Source organism: Rhinichthys klamathensis, unplaced genomic scaffold (assembly GCF_029890125.1).
Source record: "Rhinichthys klamathensis goyatoka isolate OS25496 unplaced genomic scaffold, OSU_Roscu_1.1 h1tg000115l_1, whole genome shotgun sequence".
Lineage (NCBI taxonomy): Eukaryota > Metazoa > Chordata > Actinopteri > Cypriniformes > Leuciscidae > Rhinichthys > Rhinichthys klamathensis.
Window position 1 is genome coordinate 1,616,287 of NW_026606652.1, and position 20,883 is coordinate 1,637,169.

The 20,883-nt window shown below is 38.9% G+C and overlaps 1 protein-coding gene across 3 annotated transcripts in view; it reads left to right on the forward strand.

The window, feature by feature from the left end:
• trim9 (tripartite motif containing 9) overlaps positions 1 to 20,883 on the forward strand; it is a 32,880-nt gene that overhangs the window by 10,628 nt on the left and 1,369 nt on the right. The window contains exons 4-10 of one of the 3 annotated variants that reach the window (XM_056254919.1): positions 4,674 to 4,784; positions 6,134 to 6,287; positions 6,404 to 6,549; positions 9,393 to 9,531; positions 11,976 to 12,014; positions 12,244 to 12,547; positions 19,900 to 20,062. In XM_056254919.1, coding sequence (XP_056110894.1) covers positions 4,674 to 4,784; positions 6,134 to 6,287; positions 6,404 to 6,549; positions 9,393 to 9,531; positions 11,976 to 12,014; positions 12,244 to 12,547; positions 19,900 to 20,062 — 1,056 coding nt within the window. Of the gene's footprint in view, positions 1 to 4,673; positions 4,785 to 6,133; positions 6,288 to 6,403; positions 6,550 to 9,392; positions 9,532 to 11,975; positions 12,015 to 12,243; positions 12,548 to 12,862; positions 12,968 to 19,899; positions 20,063 to 20,883 lie in introns of all 3 variants that reach the window. The other 2 variants (XM_056254917.1, XM_056254918.1) reach the window with 2 other exon arrangements.

The following is a 20,883-nucleotide window of genomic DNA, read 5'->3' on the forward strand; positions in this document are numbered from 1 at the left end:
TGTGTTTTAGTCTGTCTTTGTGAGTTGGTGCCTTTTGCATTCTTGTTTCTGGTCAGGGGGGTATTCCTGAAAGCAAGGTTATCTTACTGTCACACATAAGTTCATCCAAATCAGAGTATGTTCATGGTTAACACACCAGACGTTCTCAACAGAGCAATGAATCGACGAGTCACCATGGAAACGGACGATAAGAAAAAGCGGGCCTTACTACTTCTTTCTTCTTCTTTTGTTAAATGCTGATTTACATACTTTTACATACATTTCACCATTTTTCAATCTTTTCGTTTAATAATCTTTAATCACTGTGAATAAGAATTATATTGTTTGTTTGATACTAATTATATAATAAAAAGAAAGAAAGATTAAACTAAATAGAGTCTGTGCTTGCAAAGATAACATGGCTATAAGTTTTTGTTCATTTTGCTTCCACATTGCTTGAAAGGTAAGATATATCATGTATGTCTTTTATAGAAATACATTATAGAATAGAAAACGTTGCAAAAATAAAATAAAGAGTATGTTGCTATGGCTACTTGCATACCCTGAAAGTTTACCTGTGTTTTTGGAACCAAAAGTTTAGGTTATCCGCTTACTTTACCCTTAAACATACCCGGGTATGTCACATAACCTGCTTTCTGGAATAACCCCAAGGATTATGTTCCCACTCCTTGGTTGGATTATCTTAGTTTATGCTTTTTTTAATAAACTTTTGCTGCATGTAGATCCTCGCATCACCTCGTCTTTGCCACCGTTGTTGTGGAACACTTACTTTTTTAAGTTGAAACAAAAAAAATCTTTACAGTGTGAGACAGAAGTTGCAATGTTCTTTTCTAGCAAGAAAAAATGTAGGGCTGAACTTGATTTTGTCCATTGGGAATTGATAGAATCGTTAGATCGTTGTGGTTTGCTATTGCTGTGATATGTGCAGGTTTGTCTTGAAACACCTCATCAGAGAAGAGAAGAGATGTTGCTAAAAGAGGGAGGGGCAGTTATTTTGATTAAAGGCACAGTATGTAAGATTTTTTAATTAAAATATCAGAAAACTAATCATTGTTATAGCTTAACATGGTTAGTCTTATTGTTTAAATCTCTTGATTTCTTGATTTACAGCGAGTAACATGTTTGTACCATGCATCAGAGACAATGCTTTTTTGTGAAGTGGCTAACATGGCATAATCAGAAAGAGCTTTATTTGTAGTAACAGTACTGAATTTAAGTGATCAAACGTAACTGTAACAAAGTTCAAATTCAGGGAAGAAGGAGGCGAACATTAAACGTAACTTTAATCGTAAAATATGCATAATCAACTAAATAAAAGAAGTGGCAGCAGCCGACTGCGGCATCGGAGCATAATAAAAATAAAAATAATAATAAATAATATTAATAGCATAATAAAAACAGCTGCATAAAATGTCCCAGGCTCTCTGCCCCGCCCTGCTTCATACCACAGTAACGTTAATAAAACTTTAATCCATTAGCTCACCCATTAACATGATTTCTGCATGAGTCCTGTCATATTGCCTGCCATTGGCTGTGGAGGTGAAGACGACCACTCCCATGATTCCACTCTCATTCAAGGCGTCATCAAGCTACGCCTTTGTGATTGTTTTGAATAAGCGACCTCTTACATATTGTGCCTTTAAAGATTATGGGGCTGTTTACACCTGGCCACTTCATGCGTTTTCTCAGATCGGATAGCTATCTGATTTATCAAAACGATTCCATTTACACCTGGTCACATAAATGTGTTTTTGCAAAACGGATATAAATCCGATCTTCAATTCCCGCGCTATATGCAGATTTAATAGAGTCAAAAACTCAAAAGTTGGCAGGTATGCGTGTTGCAGTAGCGACGTCATATCTGACTATAACATGACATATAGCCTATATAACATGCTCTCACACGTTTATTTTTTAGCATTTTTGTGAGGAGGGAAATTTACATATGGTTTCAACAACCAGATGCATTTACACTTGTCCAGTTTCATCTGGAATGCGGCCTAGACCACCTCCTAAAGTGGTCTGAGCGATCGGATTTAAATCCGTCTCGAATGCGTTTCAGAGGGCATTACACCTGGTCTTTTCACGATCGGATAGCTATCCGATCACAGAAAACGCATGAAGTGGCCAGGTGTAAACAGCCCCTATGAGAGCACATGCATTTAAAAAAAAAGAATGATGTGCATGGATACATTTTAAATTCATGGAAATCTCTACACATTTCTGTATTAGGGCAACAGATGACTGGCACTGAGGGTATTTTCTATTTTCCCATTAAAAATTCATTAAATCTCTTTTCTGCCAAAGTTGGATTCAGAATGGATTCATGCTTCAGGCAGCAGGGCTAATCAGCAGCCATTGTTGGTGAGTCAAATCAGCCTGTTTCTAGCCCAAGCTTCTGTGCCATATGAAAACGTTTGCTATCATAGGGGGAAAGCAGCTTAATGGTTAAAAATCTGGGCTATTAACGGAAAGAATTTATGTTTAAAATGGAGTCATTGTGTCCTTGACTTAGACTCTGAATCCCAAGCTGCTCCACTGAGACTGCACCTATAGTTAGTTTCCTGTGATTCTCTTTGGTTGAAATGCAGCTATGGAATTACAAGTAATTAAATAGCAAACCAGTATAATTTTTTACTGTCTTAAGAACTCTAGGAACGTCATACAGCATATAATGCACTAACATGACCCTGATTTTGTTGGCTCTGTCAGTGGGTAGATGATAAATATTACTATTTTTAAAGCACCATTTCTTTAAAGTTTTACATAATCGTCAATTACTCTTTTTGCTGTTTAATTAAATAATATGTTAATAATCCAAATTTCTTCAAGCTGGAGTGATGACACTAACTCAATTAATATTTAATAGTCTGCGAGTTATAAGAGGAAACGTAAAAATGTAATATTAAAATTGTCCTGGTCTCCCCCTATACTGTTAGTAGCCTTTCACACAGTAATCCCAGTAAGTTACCGTAAAATTACCAGAATGATTTTACTGTAGCAAGGTGGGGTTTTTTTTTCAAAGCAAACTTCGGACCTCGTATTCATTCTTTGAGCAAATTCCAATCGGAAGTGAGCATCCTTATGCCCTACTCACTCCGGAGGGCAGAGCCCTTGAAGTGGGGACTTTGGAGGGAGCAGGGCACGTGTGTGTCAAAATGAAGCTGTTTGGAATTCTCCATTTGTTCACACACAGCAGCATCATACCGGTAATTTACTGGTAATGTTACAACTTCTCATGCTGGTAAATTGCCAACTGATCTACCTGTATTTTTGAAAAGGTGCTATTCACACATGATCTCTTAAAGGGATAGTTCACCCAAAAATTAAATTAATTCGGTAATTTATTACTCTCCCTCGTGTCGTTCCAAACCTGTAAGACTTTCTTTCATCTTCGGAACACAAATGAAGATCTTTTTGATGAAACCTTAGAGCTTTCTGTCCCTCCATTGACAGCTACACAACTACCACTTTGACGCTTCAAAAAGTTCATAAAGAGATCGTAAAACTAATCTACATGAACTGAGCGGTTTAGTCCAAAGACACAATCGCTTTATATGATGAACAGATTGAATTTAGGTTTTTATTCATATATAAACATTCCTTAACTCACACATCAGTTGTAGTAAACTGAAGCTCAACCATGTTCACTTGATGTGCGAGAACCAATGAGGTTCATTCTCGTGTTACGCAGCTCGTTTGAGCTTCCTCACGAACCAATGAGGTTCATTCTTGTGTTACGCAGCTCGTTTGAGCTTCTGCAAGAACCAATGAGGTTCATTCTCGTGTTACGCAGCTCGTTTGAGCTTCCTCACGAACCAATGAGGTTCATTCTTGTGTTACGCAGCTCGTTTGAGCTTCTGCAAGAACCAATGAGGTTTGTTCTCACGCGTCATGCAGGTTCGGTTGAGCCTCTGTTTATTTTTGCTAATAGATGTTTAAATGTGAATAAAAGTTAAATCTAAATTAAATCTGTTCATCATATAAAGCAATCGTGAGTCTCATGGGTTTGGAACGTCATGAGGGTGAGTAATTAATGACAATTTTCATTTTTGGGTGAATGATCCCTGTAACGGTAATTGGTAAAGACTGTCTGTGTAAAGGGAAATGTAAAAATGTAATATTAAAATTGTTAAAACTCCCCTATACTATTAGTCGTATGTGCTTTTGCTGGCATCTTATGTAGGCCTATTCTCTCCTCTTGTCTCCATGGTGCCACAGGCCTGTTCCCATGGTTACAAAGATGTTGGGGTTCTAGTTTTGTCCAGTGGCTTTCTTCAGTTCTGTCTATTTCTGTCTGGTTTGCCTCATTCTGTTTGGATTTGAATGGCTCTTTTGCCTCTCATAAATTAAGTGTTTAATGTTTGATTTATTTTGGTATAGTAAGATTAGCTTTGGAAGGACGTGTGTTTGCATCAGTGTGTACGTGTGCATTATGTAAAAGGAATGTTGCCAGTAGGTTTAAGTAGAAGGAGGAAGGACACACTCAGACACACATTCACCCAGTGGAATATGCAAGCATGAAGTGTATTTTTTTGTGTAAAAGGTCAGTGATGTGTTGCTTGCTCAGAGAGGATGCTGACAATTGGTCCTGCTGTTGCCTAGCAACCCAGCCACAGAACAGTTATCATGGATTCATTCTCTTTCTCTTTCTCTCTGTCTCTTTATCGCAGGTGGTTCGTGATCAGATATCTCACTGCACGGTGAAGTTGAGGCAGACCACAGGACTGATGGAATACTGTCTGGAGGTTATCAAAGAGAACGACCCCAGCGGCTTCCTGCAGGTCTCTGACCCTTTTAATATAGCACGGACCTCATCTGCTGACATTGGCCGCAAAGTTAGGGCGCTTACGCACCAGAGAAAGATCTGACTAAACTTTTAATGGATGGGAATGTCTAAGATCCATTTTGGGCCTGTTTACACCTGGTCACATGCGTTTTCTCTGATTGTAGAAAGATCCAAATCAGTTTGACATAAAGCAAATTGGATTTCCAAAACTGTGCCGCCTCTCTGAAATCCTCATTGGTCAATGAGATAATGAAATTTAGATTTAGAAAATTAAATTTCACATTTATTTCTATTTAATTTTAACTTTAACTTTTTCTTGTTAGAGTTAAAAAGTCAGAATTGTGAGATATAAACTTGCAATTGCAAGAAAAAAGTCGCAATCACCTTTTTTATTTTTATACTCTGTGGCTCAAACAAGCTTCCATAGATATCAGATATTTGTGTATGCTCATTTCCTCGTTTTTTTATTTAGATTACCTTTGCTATCATATAACACTCATTGAAGTTAATCTTTAAAAACACTAATAACTTGTTAATACTGTTATCTTTAGGAATTCTTAAAATGAATATACATTTTTCATGCTGTACATAATCTCAATTCACATGCAGCATTTTAAAAGCATTTTGATTTGAGCTTTTAGTGTTTAATTTTTTAGTTTGAACAAAATTGTATTTTAACAAATTAAAAAAAAAATACAATAATTTTAATGTCAACTATTATTTCATACTGTGTAATTTAGTGACGCCTAAATTATTAATTCATTTTACCTTTTAGTTGATTTATACAAAATAGTGTTTTTATAAATAGTTTTAAATAGTTAATTTTAATATCAGCCTTTCATCAGTTATTGAACATAATTATCTTATTGGTGTTTGCCAGAACTTTAATATCAGTGTGTCAATACTAGATATAGCTCTTTGTGAGTGTTTATGCAAAACTTGCTTGTAAGCCAGTGTAGCATCAGCAGTCTGTCTGTTGAGGATCTTATTGGAGACTTTATACACTAATAAGTATAATCTTTTAAATCTATCAAATTAAAAAGACTGGTACATAATATCCAAATGGAAATCTGCCCAGAAATCATTATTTAAAAAAATAGGCTACTTCAGTACTCAAAAATGAGTGTAAAGGGCAAGGAAACTTTGGTTTAGTCAAAAACAAGCATTCTTGCTCAATGACACTTTGCCTTCCAAAACTTTTCTGATCACAAAATGTTTCCTGCTCTGAGGACTCTTATTAAATTAACAGAAGGTCATACATTTACATAATTGCAACACTTCATTAATTTGACTTAATGCCGTGTAATATATTCTGAATCGCAGTGTGTGTCTGTGTGTGTGTAGATCTCTGATGCTCTGATAAGACGGGTCCATATGACGGAGAACCAGTGGGGGAAGGGCTCTCTGACCCCTCGCATGAGCAGTGACTTTGACCTGACGCTGGACAGCGGACCCCTGCTGCAGACCATACACCAGTTAGACTTCGTCCAGATGAAGGGTGAGCCTGTGTGTGAGTGATTGGGTGTGTTTCATTTTTGCATGGCTTTCCTAAATGACACAGTAAGACCCAAAATAACCCTGTCTGTCTTTGTTTGTGGCTTTGTGTGTGTGTAGTTCCAGCTGCTCCTATTCTCCAGTTAGAGGAGTGCTGTACTCAAACCAACAGTGCGACTCTGTCATGGAAGCAGCCGCCTCTCTCCACCATCGCTGTGGAAGGCTACATTTTAGAACTGGATGATGGGACTGGAGGCCAGTTCAGAGTGAGTGTCACATGCACGCAGTGAACCTTTCTGTGCAAGTTGCATTCTTAGAATTATATTCATTTCAACAAAATAGTGTTCTGTGCAGTGTTCACTCTATGTTGCCTCTATTTTTTAAAGGAGCACCAGTGCTGTCCTTACTTTGTTCCCTAGAAAAGATAAGACATGACTAAGGATTAACAGCTTAGTAGATCATTGGTTGAATGTAATGTGTGTTATTCAAGTGTTACTCTAAATACTCTACTTGACAGCAAGTGATCAGCATGCATTTTCCTTAAGGGAAAAATCCTTCTGGATCATGAAAAATTCATATGAGGGTGGATAGATGAAACAAGTTTCAGCTTAAAGTCACCATGAAATCAAAAATTCTTGTTTTTTTATGGAATATTTATATTTATTGTAAATGATTTATCCGTGCACATCATTATTTTTTTTATGTACCCTCATAATATGTAATAAAATAAAAAATCCCCTCACACTTGCAGCGAAATCTGCTCTCTACTCTGATGATGTGTTTTGGGGCAGCTTGTCAATCACATGAGATCATAGCAATAGCAAACCACAACCATCCAATCAATTCCGGACGGACAAAATCAAGTCCCGCCCTACAATTTTTTTCTTGTTTGAAAGGCCGTTTCACTTGGATATATAGGTCACAATTGGCATGAAAAGACTGGAACTCAGTTGGACTGATCAAATTTACACAAATGTAAATGCGTGATTTCTGCCAAATCATTTAAAATGCTTGCATTTCTTAAATCGGAGCTAAATTGAATGACCAGCATTTCAACTCCACACATTAGTTTTCAGTGTAGGACTGAAGCTGTGTGAAATCTTGTTTGGAAATACACAGCACTGATTACATTTTTGAAAAAAGCACCACATCATAAAACAGCACAGAGATTTCAAGTTCATAGCAGCACCGAGCAAAAATGCAAGAAGGATGACTATTCCAAACAAATGGAATCCCACAGAGGCCATATGTTTTTGCATTTATTTATTTATTGGTGTAGTATTATTTTACTTTCTCGAAGTGGACACAGTGAACACTGCATAATTGTTAGATGTGATGTTTCGGCTTGGCTAGCTGAATGATCTGTCCAATAGATAGAGGTTTTACTCAGCAAGAACAAACTTGTGTGTGCATACACATGAACAGTGTGTACTGTATGTATTAATAAAGTGATATTGTTGAACATGGTTTTGTCATTTGGCTGTGGGCAGTCAGAATCAGTGATGTTCATTTGAGTGACAAGGGACACGCATATATTTCCTTTAGATCATCAAGTCAAGTCCACAAAAATGGTGTCTCATCTCATATTTGCCACAAAATGCCTGAGTCTAAAGATGATTCATGCCTCTCACTGCAGAAGTCTATTTATATATTAGAGGACCACTTCACCCACGAACACACACTTACATGATCACAAACGCACATATGCATGCACCACTGTCACTCGTTTGCTGTTTACTCTTGGTATTGATATTCATCTGAGGTGATCACAAGTGGCCACTCGTGATTGATTTCATCTGATTTTGTGGTTTCATGCAGTACCGTTCAAATGTTTGGGGTCGGTAGGATTTTTAAATGTTTTTGAAAGAAATCTGTTATGCTCACCAAGACTGCTAAAAATACAGTAAAACCAGTAATATTGTGAATTATTTTTTACAATTTAAAATAACTCTTTTCTATTTTAATATGTTTTAAAAATAATTTATTTCTGTGATGACAAAGCTGAATTTTCAGCATCATTACTCCTGTCTTCAGTGTCACATTATCCCACATGATACTGATTTGCTGCTTAAGAAACATGTCTTATTATTATCAAAGAAGATTATTATATTATTATTGAAAACAGTTGTGCTGCTTAATTTTTTTCTGGAAACTGAAATTTCAAAAGAACAGCATTTATTTAAAATATAAATCTTTTTTAATGATGTAAATGTCTGTATTCTCACTTTTGATCAATTTAATGCATCCTTGCTGAATAAAAGTATTCATTTCTTTTTTTTTTTTTATGTGTACTTACCCCAAACTTTGAACGGTCGTGTACATCATCAAAATAAATCTCCTGAGATTAGCCACACACATTCACACTTACACTTACACTCACACATAAGAATTCAAATACCCTCAGACATATAGACACACACACACACACACACACACACACACTCAATCTCTACTATCCTCTAAACAGGCCAAGCTCTTATTTTAGAAAGCCAGGTTCATGTGTTCTTATATTTGCTCCATTTTTGGGTAGATTTTTAGCAAGAGTATCACATTGTGTTTTTCCCAAGATATTCATCAGCCTTAATTAGCAAATTAACTTAACGGTATATTCTACAGGAAGTGATTCCATGCATACAGAAAATGTGCATATGCAAAATATGTCAATTTTCTGTATGCATGGATCACCTGGGCTGAACTGAATTTGAAGTTACATACTACCCTTCTAGTCCTGAAGTAGTATGATAGTATAGAATTCCGACATTTCCTATTATATACCGACCTAATTCCTTTGATATAATGTAGTTTACAACAAAGCACTTTCTGTTGGGTAGTATATCCCACAATGCAATGCACTTAATCTGCCCTTTCATTTAAAATGTTACCAATAAACCAAATGTACTACCAAAGGGGTTTTTAACATCTTTTTCTTGATTCAGAATTTAATTAGACTGCCCAATTTAAACACAGAATCGTGTGAAACATGTATACTGTTTAAAAAATAGTAGGCCGCATGGAGTATAATGTTCAGTATACAGTAAGCAGTACCCTAGTTGCTATTTCAAACATAGTTAACCCTGTGTGTTTACTAACTGAAGTGTGTATTCTACAGGAAGTGTATGTTGGTATAGAGATGATCTGCACTGTGGACGGTCTGCACTTCAACAGCACTTATAAATCCCGCGTTAAAGCATTTAACTCCAGTGGAGTCGGCCAGTACAGCAAAACGCTTGTCATGCAGACATCAGAGAGTAAGAGATGTTATCTCACTGCTACACTCACACACCTTACTATTGAATGCTGTCACTCTTAATGCACAGGGAAGCTTGAGCATGTCAGTGCAAAATAAAACATCAGATTTTTACTAATGTCAATATAGTGGGCAGTTTCCACAAATAGGATATATTATAATATATACACTCACCTAAAGGATTATTAGGAACACCATTCTAATACTGTGTTTGACCCCCTTTCGCCTTCAGAACTGCCTTAGTTCTACGTGGCATTGATTCAACAAGGTGCTGAAAGCATTCTTTAGAAATGTTGGCCCATACTGATAGGATAGCATCTTGCAGTTGATGGAGATTTGTGGGATGCACATCCAGGGCACGAAGCTCCCGTTCCACCACATCCCAAAGATGCTCTATTGGGTTGAGATCTGGTGACTGTGGGGGCCATTTTAGTACAGTGAACTCATTGTCATGTTCAAGAAACCAATTTGAAATGATTCAAGCTTTGTGACATGGTGCATTATCCTGCTGGAAGTAGCCATCAGAGGATGGGTACATGGTGGCCATAAAGGGATGGACATGGTCAGAAACAATGCTCAGGTAGGCCGTGGCATTTAAACGATGCCCAATTGGCACTAAGTGTTCCAAGAAAACATCCCCCACACCATTACACCACCACCACCAGCCTGCACAGTGGTAACAAGGCATGATGGATCCATGTTCTCATTCTGTTTACGCCAAATTCTGACATTACCATCTGAATGTCTCAACAGAAATCGAGACTCATCAGACCAGGCACATTTTTCCAGTCTTCAACTGTCCAATTTTGGTGAGCTCTTGCAAATTGTAGCCTCTTTTTCCTATTTGTAGAGGAGATGAGTGGTACCCGGTGGGGTCTTCTGCTGTTGTAGCCCATCCGCCTCAAGGTTGTGCGTGTTGTGGCTTCACAAATGCTTTGCTGCATACCTCGGTTGTAACGAGTGGTTATTTCAGTCAAAGTTGCTCTTCTATCAGCTTGAATCAGTCGGCCCATTCTCCTCTGACCTCTAGCATCAACAAGGCATTTTCGCCCACAGGACTGCCGCATACTGGATGTTTTTCCCTTTTCACACCATTCTTTGTAAACCCTAGAAATGGTTGTGCGTGAAAATCCCAGTAACTGAGCAGATTGTGAAATACTCAGACCGGCCCGTCTGGCACCAACAACCATGCCACGCTCAAAATTGCTTAAATCACCTTTGTTTCCCATTCTGACATTCAGTTTGGAGTTCAGGAGATTGTCTTGACCAGGACCACACCCCTAAATGCGTTGAAGCAACTGCCATGTGATTGGTTGATTAGACAATTGCATTAATGAGAAATTGAACAGGTGTTCCTAATAATCCTTTAGGTGAGTGTATATATTACTAGTTGGTGTCTTGTGCATTTTTAAGGACCTGTAGGCCTACATTTTTGTTGTAAAACCATCAGATACATTTGATAAACTGGTTTCTAACACAAAATTAACCTGGCATGCAAAGTAGCTTTAAATGCCTGTATCCCCTTAAAATGTGGATTTTGGCCCGTCACACTTTTGACCTTCTTGACAACATAAATCAGTATTATTAAAAATAAAAAAACATTGTTAAAAATTAACTTTTTTTCATTTATTCTTTATAAATGTTGTTTTTATATGTAGCTTTATTTAAAAATATTTATATGAATAGATTTTACTATATTAATATATTTTAATATTTTTAATATTTATTTTATATGTTTATCTTAATGTTTATTGCTACAATTAATATGTATATTGTGCCTCGCACACCCAAATCAAGCGTTGGATTAAGATACAATATAGACTACAAAATATAAATCCTGCACACTACTCAAGTTTATATATTTGTAGGCCTACGGGTGGTTGATTGACCAAAGCATTGCTCATTAAAATATTTTTGTGATGATGCAAACTTTAGTGTGCACGATTTATATTTTTCTAGTTTCTAATGTTTCTTGCTAGAAAATAATGAAACGACACAAGTCATGGTTTAAAACTGCATGCCCCAAATTTTGGTTGCAATGTTGCAAAATCTTCATTTAAAATAAAGCTCATATAATCATATAATGCTCATATAATATTTAGTTTGACCTTGTTAGGTTTTACCCTATTCATGGAAAGTGCCAATGACATCACCCTGATAGTCTACTGTCATGAGGTCTTTATGAGCACCACTGTATGTCTGATAATATAAATTAACATGTGCTGTTAGCATTATTGACTTGTTCTTTACATGTGAGCGCTGAATAAGTCCAGCTTCCCTGATCTGCTGCTTTCCTTCCTCTCTTTCAGTACCCAATTCTGTTACTTTCTTTTTTTTCTCTCCTTCCACCATTCTGCTTTTTCTTTTCTCTGCCTCTTCCACTTTTCTTTTTCTCTCCAACCTTTTCTCGCTCTTTTCCCATCTCTTCCTTTCTCTTGATTTCAGTGAGTCTGGCTTCATATGGTTGTAAAACTCTGGCAGCAGGTATGAATGCCTGAATATATGAACATCATGATTATGTTAACCTCATACACCCTTTCGTGTGTGTGTGTGTGTGTGTGTGTGCGTGCGCGTGTGTGTGAATGAGAGAGTGTGTTTGCGAGATTTATTTGCAGTGTCTCTGTGTTCTTAAATTCATCTGGACTTTCATTCTTACTGGAGATCGGAGCTCAACCAGCCTTCATGACTGTATGTGTGTGTGCTTTTTCTGCAGTTGCCTGGTTCACCTTTGACCCTGTATCGGCCCACCCTGACATCATATTGTCCAATGACAACCTCACGGTGACGTGTAACAGTTACGACGATCGTGTTGTCATGGGCAATACAGGGTTCTCTCGTGGTGTGCACTACTGGGAGATGACCATCGATCGCTATGACAACCACCCCGACCCTGCATTTGGGATCGCCCGGGCTGATGTCATGAAGGACGTTATGCTGGGGAAGGATGATAAAGCCTGGGCCATGTATGTGGACAACAACCGCTCCTGGTTCATGCATAACAACTCGCACACCAACCGGTATGAATTAATGCTTGTCTATGTGTGCATGTTTGTGATTTGGAACTTTTATTTTATTTTATTTATTTTATTTTATTTCAGAATTTCTTCATTGGTATTCACTGAAAAAAGTAAAATGATAGTGTCATTTAATTAATTAATTATTTTATTTTATTTTATTTTTTTGTATTTTTTAATTTCTTCATTGATATACACTGAAAAAAGTAAAAATATAGTGTAATTTATTTAAAGTGCATTTTTATATTGATCTAATTGAAAATCATGGTGTAAACCTGTTTCCCTTTCAATTGGGAATTCGCACTGCGTCTGAACAAGGCGCTATGGGGAATGCCTCCAGCGTGACCGGTGTCTGAAGCATGTGTTAAAACGCGACAATATCATTGGCCGAAGACAGTCCGTGACATCACTACCAGTGCGACCGTGAGTATAAAAGGGCGCCTGTAGTACACGTCATTATAATCTTTGTCTTCAGGAGCCGTTTGTTTGCAACGTGTTAAGCCGAATTGTTTCTACTGACAAACGTTTTAGGAAGTGTGTGCCTCCTTGTCAGAGGTATCTGACACCCGAGGACACACATGACTTGTGCGTTATGTGCTTGGTCGAGGAGTACGCACGTTCAGTCCTTGATGGGGCTGAAAGGGCACACTGTGAGAGCTCCTCAATGAAGAAGCTCCATTCACGTGTGTCCTTTGTCTCGAAGGACAAGCGTCTACGCCTCCGCGGCTCAGGACCCGCAAACATCGAGGCAAAGCGGGGAATGAGATGTTGGGGGTCGCAAGTCAGTCTGGCTGACATATGCTTCTGGAGGCCCCGTGCCACAGAGAGACTAGATCTCCCTTGGAGGCGAGAGATCGGAGATCACTTGTGGCAGGTTGGACAAGCGATTTCTGTCTGGACATAACCGTCCCGTTCCTTTGAGCCTTCAATTTCTTCTGGATCTCCATGCTGAGGTTGAGAGATCATGGAAGAAACCATATTCGGCCCGCATTCATCTCTGTCATCATGCTAGTTATGCTAATGTAGGGAGAATGCGCGAGCACGAATATGTGATGATGCCTTCCATTGAAGAGACGCTAGCCAGCTATCTCTCAGTGGGTTAGGGATCATCATTAAAGGCTCCAAACCCTGCCATCCATGCCGCTGCATACCACATCTCGTTTGAATGGCAGGGCATATGCGGCAACGGGCTAGGGGGTGCACTGCACACAATGCCTTTGCCATAGGCGTACCAGGCTGATCTGCTGAAGGATCTACAGATGTAGGATTTGAATGTAAGCTGTGAAGCATGTCTGACTAATGCTAGTGCACAAGTTGAGGATGCTCGCCGGTTAAAATCGGCCTCCCTCCTAGTCTCTGTCAGCTACATTGCTATAGTAGTACCTGTAAACAGCAGACCTGATGATTGCTCAAGGTTGAAGCTTCCTCCCCCAGATATTGGGGTCTACTAAGTAGGAAGCTCCCTTACAGCGCAGATCTCGAGAACCCTTACGAAGAATGGCTTTAGCGCCATCTTTGCAAACCCACCAGAACCCTCTCCTTGTTCGGGTGTTAAGAATGGGTCCTCTGTTCACCAAGAAGAGCTCTTCCATTCTCTAGAACCCGACGGGATGTGGCATTCGGCCCAGATTTGCGAACCCTTCCTGTTGTAAAGATCCTAGTGCAAATCTTAGTCTGAAGACAGCAATTTGAGGGGTTTGCCTTGAATAGTTAAGTCTTCATTGTGAGCGTTGATTAGGACCCCCACTTGAGGGTCTTTAAGTAGAGTCCTCTGCTCCCTGAGAAGAGCTCCGTGTGATTCTTGCCAACCTTCTTTATATCTACTAGACAAGCCTCAGACTGATCTCTTGGTAATTGACGAAAAGCGTTTTTTGCACAGCAGACGTGCAAACCCTTTTTGTTGTAATGCGACTTTGGAAAATGTCTTGAGTCTTGAGATCTTGGTATGAGAACAGCTGGTTGTAGTTAACACTAAAACGGCTAACTCCCTTTTTCCTGCAAACTGTTAAGGGTCTTCGAGTTGGGTCCTCTTCTCCCTGAGATGATCACTGTCCGATTCCTGGAATCATACCTGTATAAGACAGCGAGGTTGAGTGGTAGTAGCTAGCGCTTTTGCAGATCCCCTTGATAAGTGAGTCTTTAGGGTTGACTGGGGTATCCTAGAGGTAGAGCAGGGATTCTCTTGCTCCCCCTAGAGGTAGTGACAGGCTAGGGAATTAGGTATTCCCAGGCCAGGTTCCCTTAAAGGTGATGTCTAGCATTCAGAGCTGACATACAAGACCCTTGAGTCCTGCCCTCGGACCGGGCTCTATCGCTTGGCCCTGCGAGGAAGGTAGGAAGTTTTAAAAGGCCAGGGCTTTCCTTGTATAGGGCGTAAGACTAGGGTAGTGGCCGTAGGCAATTTCGTTACTGACAGTTCCACCGCTGGTGCACTTGAGTTGGGCATATAAGTCTGATACGTCTTTTTTATGTACTTATACATTTCCTCTTAGCATGGCGTGATGGGTATTTGTTCCCAATAGAATCTTGTTCAGACACAGTACGAGTTCCCATTCGAAAGGGAACGTCTCGGGTTACAAATGTAACCCTGGTTTACTGAGGATGGGAACAATACACTGCATCTCGTTGCCATGCTTCGGGCTTGCCTGTTTAAGTCTGCTTCAGACAAAGAAGAGAATGACGTGCACTACAGGCGCCCTTTTATACTCACGGTCGCACTGGTAGTGATGTCACAGACTGTCGTCGGCCAATGATATTGTTGCGTTTTAGCACGTGCTTCAGACAGCGGTGTCACGCTGGAGGCATTCCCCATAGTGTCTTGTTCAGACGCAGTGCCTCGTTCCCCTTCTCAGGGAACCAGGGTTACATTTGTAACCAAGACATTTGTTACGTTTGTCTTTATTTATACTAAATAAATTAAATTAAACATTGACTAACAAATTGTTTATAGTTTTATAGTTCTTTTGTGGAAAATAAATATTTTTGATTATTGTTAAATATAATTTAAGGTTTGAATCAAACCATAAATATACACTGAACAAAATTATAAATGCAACACTTTTGTTTTTGCCCCCATTTTTCATGAGCTGAACTCAAAGATCTAAGACTTTTTCTACGTGTACACAAAAGGCCTATTTCTCTCAAATATTGTTCATAAATCTGCCTAAGGCCCTGTCCCGATATCGGCACTTGCGCCCTTGTGCCCCTCAATGCGCGTTCTCTCTAAGGGGTGCAAGACCGTAGGGTGTCCCGATCCTCTAATAGTGTTCTCCAGGGGTGATGATCATAAGGGCACTTAATGCACCCCTTTCGCAAGTGCACATCAGACCTCACTTTGCTATGGGATATTACCCAGAATCCTTGTAGTGTTGTGACCATAGACAGTAAAAGAAATGGACACAGCGACCCCATAGACTTCAACGGAGAAAAGTGAAGTCAATTAGAAGCACTCACTTCCTGATTGCCAAGCGCACTGCGCAGGCTCAAACTGAGCTGGACGACGTAGATGTGACGTGAGCAACTTGTACGTCTTCTAGTAGCTGTGCCAAGAGGAATCTGAATCATTCCCTTCCGAATCTTGCAGAGCCGGAGATCGTGAGTATTAGCTGTCCATGAGCTAGCAGCAGGAGCAACGTTATGACTCTCTATGGGCTTCTCCCTTGACTTCATGCCTCCACGTCCCCCCGATTGCGCGCGAGCTTCTACTTCTGTCTATACGGTAATTTCTCTTCTGTGCGACAGAGAGTCGCGTGTTATGACGCAATCGTTAGCCTATTTTTACAAAAACGGCTTCTACGGGGCCATAACGTAAGATACAAAGTAATGGAGCCTTTTATACATTGTCGTGTTTCTTTAGAAATAAATAATGGACAAATGGAGTCTTTAAACGCCTCAGATGTAAAGTTATTTGCTGTCAAAGTGACGCAAAAATGAATGGGAGTCAATGGGATGCTAACAGCAGGTGAAGGCTTGCTAGCCAATGGCGGCCCCCGGGGAGACTTCAGTTTCCGGCTGGTGGATTACCCCCTTGGTTGTGACGTTTCGAACAGCTAACCAATGGGGGAGAACAGTTGCTATGGTGCTGTTCGGGAGAGGAAACTCCGAAGATAAAGGAAGCCGGTGTGGTGAAGTGTTTTTCAAGGCCGCGAAATTTAAAAATATTAGTGTTATTGTGTCACGAAATGTAGTTTTAAGAGTTTTTCAGTTGAGAATATAGTTGTTTAAAGCTCAAATCTGTGGTTTATTTTTAAAGATAGCGGCTATTTAAAAATTTGATCTGACGTTTTCGGAGTTCCAGGTGATCACCGGGCTCAGCGCTCATGTACCCCCGCCTGGAACAGCCTTACCTCGGCTAGTCATTCTGACTTTTCCCGCGGGCTCTGTGTCTAGTGGTTTAACATGAGCTATAAATCGGCTTGTGTATATCTAACGGGCAATCTTTGGTCTCATTAATCTATGATTTGTTCCCTGGGAAATCGTTTTGGCTGAGAGCAAAGTGACGTTTCATAACTTTATATATTTATTTTAGGCTATTTGTAACGTTGTAACGTTAGCCTGTTGACTTATGTTTGACTGAATCTTTTAACTTGCTTTATTTCTTGACTTATATAGCTTCTTATACTTTTTAGGCTACTTATACTTTAATAATGGCTATTATTGATCAATAAAACTGAAATTTAACAAAAAGAGACAGGGTTGTGTCATTTTATTTCATATAGCCTATGTAAGACTATTTTAATATATAGCCTATAATATATCACCAACACGTCATGTATTTTTTCATGTATGGGATGGGAAGAATTTTATATATCAATTTCCATAATAACATAATTAAAATTGCATTTCGAATCGCTGTGAATACGGTAAGGCAGTATAAGCTCAGGTAAACCTCAATCACAATTTATCTTAGTCAAACACTGTTTTAATATTAATAACATTAACAGAAAGGTTGGTAGCTAAGAGTAAAAAAATATATAATTTTTTTAATTCAAAGGATTGTGTCATGTTACAGCTATTATAAGCAGCACATACATTAGCCAAATGAACGGTGTTTGCTCCCCTGATCACAACAGAAGTGACGTAGATTGTGACGTGTGCAAAACTGTCCCAATTCTGCTCTTCACAGCTTTGGGCCCTTGCGCACTTACTCCGCTAAGTGCAGTTTCAACAAGTGTCCACTCCGAGGAAGACCTTAGGGCGTAGTGTGGGTATTGGGACAGGGCCTAAATCTGTGTTAGAGATAGGGCTGTCAACTTTAGTCGTTTAGTCGACTAATCGGTCGATGCCGTCTTGGTCGACTGACATTCTTATTGGTCGACCAGTTGCATTTTTTTTTTTTTACCAATAGAAAGAAATTTTCAATGATTTACTCCTTGATATTTATTCCTTTATAAGCAGTTAAATATTACTGTATTCTAAATATAATTAGCCTATGGTTTATCCCCAACTTTAAATGCTTTAATTTAGGCTATTTTGTAACAGCGCCACAGTTTAGCGCACACACATAACACTCGGTTCGCACCTGTGGCTGCGCTGCTGCTTCGTGCTCAGTGAGGGATATAGGTAGTTTAGCTGTATTCATTCAGTTAGAACGCTACTTGTTTCGGTTTTTATACACTATATGTTTGTATCTCGATGCGGCGTGGACGCACTTGGAAAAAAAAGAGCGCGTCGCACCGCGACCGTTGCTTCCATCATTAGCGCACACCGCGCGCCTACATTTGAAATCGAACTTGAGCGCGCAAAAGACGTGAGCAGTCCCGGCTTTATCATGCTGACTTAATAGATTGTGTTTTCTTGATATGTTTTTGTTTTTATTTGTACACTTGACGCATTTGAAAATAGCCTAAATAATGTAACAAAACGAAAATAAACCTATATGCGGTCCTACAATAAAGCCTATTATTATTAGGATTGTTTTTTAGGCTCTTTGGGTTTTTGTGTGTGTTTGTTTTAAAACGCCTAGATAGGCTGGACAAAAGTTAACCTATAGCTTTGAAAGTAAAGAAGAATATACAGCCTGTATAAACGAGAGCTTTTGTTAGGATTTTTCATTGTGGCAGATAGCAGTTATATTTTTTGTAGCGTGTGGTGTGGTCAGGTGCGCGATTGTGACTGTCACCATAGACCTAGGACAGAGCTCCTCACTTTTTGCAGTTAAAAAAAAATCACTTAATTTTCAAAGAATTGTATTATTATTATAGTTTTATGTATTTTTGATGTTTTTTCGTTGTTGTTTTATAAATGCTCTATGACAATTGTTAAAAAATGTTCAATCAAAAGATCGCGTCTTTTTTTTTTTTTTTTTTTTTTTTTTTTTTTTTTTTTTAGTCGACTAATCGTTGCGCAGGACAAGACTTTGGTCGACTAAGGATTTCTTTGGTTGACTACAGCCCTAGTTAGAGAGCACTTCTCCTTTGCCGAGATAATCCATCCACCTCACAGGTGTGACCCCCCTCCCCCCCAAAAAAGGTTGTTGATTGTGGCCTGTGGAATGTTGGTCCACTCCTCTTCAATGGCTGTACGAAGTTGCTGGATATTGGCAGGACCTGGAACACACTGTCGTATACGCCGATCCAGAGCATCCCAAACCCATTCATTCATGCTGACTGCAGGAATGTCCACCAGAGATGTTGCCCGTGAATTGAACATCCAGCATCTTCACCTCCAAGAGCGTCTGAGACCAGCCACCTTTTATTGTGGCCAGCCTAAGGCACACCTGTGCAATAATCATGCTGCTTAATCAGCATCTTGATATGCCACACCTGTGAGGTGCGGCAAAGGAGAAGTGCTCACTAACACAGATTTAGACAGATTTGTGAACAATATTTGAGAGAAATAGGCCTTTTGTGTACATAGAAAAAGTCTTAGATCTCTGAGTTCAGCTCATGAAAAATGGGGGCAAAAACAAAAGTGTTGCGTTTATAATTTTGTTCAGTGTAATTTATGAAATTATTTAAAGAAATTATTGTGGGGGGAAAAGCCTGATAAAGCATCTCAGCAAATGTTCACTGTTGCCCTTGGTTACAAAGTGCATGCTTCATTTAATTAATGAATGAAGCTAATAAAAACGGCTGAAATCGCTTACAGTACATACAAGTGAAAAAACGCGATGCATTACTGCCATCTGCTGTTAATTCATATTATTCACATGCAGTAGAGAGAGGTCAAGGGTAACAGCAGGCTAACAGGCTAAAATCACTAAAAGATTTACGTTAAATGTTGCAAATAAAATGCACTTCTGTATTTTTTAATGTGCTTGTTGAGTCAAACTAGGGTCTATAATAGGTCTTTCACTCTATTTGGTCAGTGCATCATCTTTCATTTATTCTGTCTTTCTCTTCTCCCTCTCTCAGTACGGATGGAGGAATAAGTAAAGGGGCGACTGTGGGTGTGCTGCTGGATTTCTCTCGTGGGATTCTATTGTTTTTGATAAATGATGAGCAACAGGGACCCGTTGCCTTCAACACACTGGAGGGCATGTACTACCCAGCTATCAGCCTCAACCGCAATGTTCAGGTAACATTCATTTCATTCATTCACTGCTTTTGCATACTTAAAAAAAAACGTTATTCTTTAAAGGCTTAAGTGCAAATTGTTAAAAGTTATAGTTTTGGATACTTAATTGCATGTTATTTGTAATTAAATGAAAATGTATTATAACGAATTTTTATTATATGTAATTAGCACTTAAAATGTTAGTTCACCCAAAAATGAAAATTCTGTCAGTTAATTACTCACCCTCATGTCCTTCCAAACCCGTAAGACTTTTGTTCATCTTCAAACACCTTGCCACCTCATACATTTATAAGATTTTTAAACAAACAAACAAACAAACCACTTTTATGATTTATTTTCAGTATTTAAGTCAGTTCTATATTAATGTGCTGTTTTACACACACGTCACTCGCACACACTCACACGGAGATCGGAGATCGCGCTGAGCACACAGAAACATTCAGGAGCACAGAAACATGTTATCAACGCTGCCTTGCGACTTTTAGTAATAAAATAGCAACAAGGAGTAAAATAAAATAGCAACACTTGTCAACAACAAGGGGTTTACATGGTAAACTCACAGCTTTGTTATTAATAGAGAGAGAATCTGAACAGACTCGGGTACGCATCTCTCATCTCTCTCTCTCTCGATAATAAATTAAAATAAATGCTATAATTCATTCATTCATTCAAATAAATGTAATCTTACACACTACTTTGTCTCTGTGTCTGATTCAAAGCAGGCAGAAAGCTAGATCTAACGAGCTGTAAACTGGTGAAAATAACGATAGTTTTTACCCTTCCGGTCAAATATTACGATGCAAACATCAATAACAGCTTTA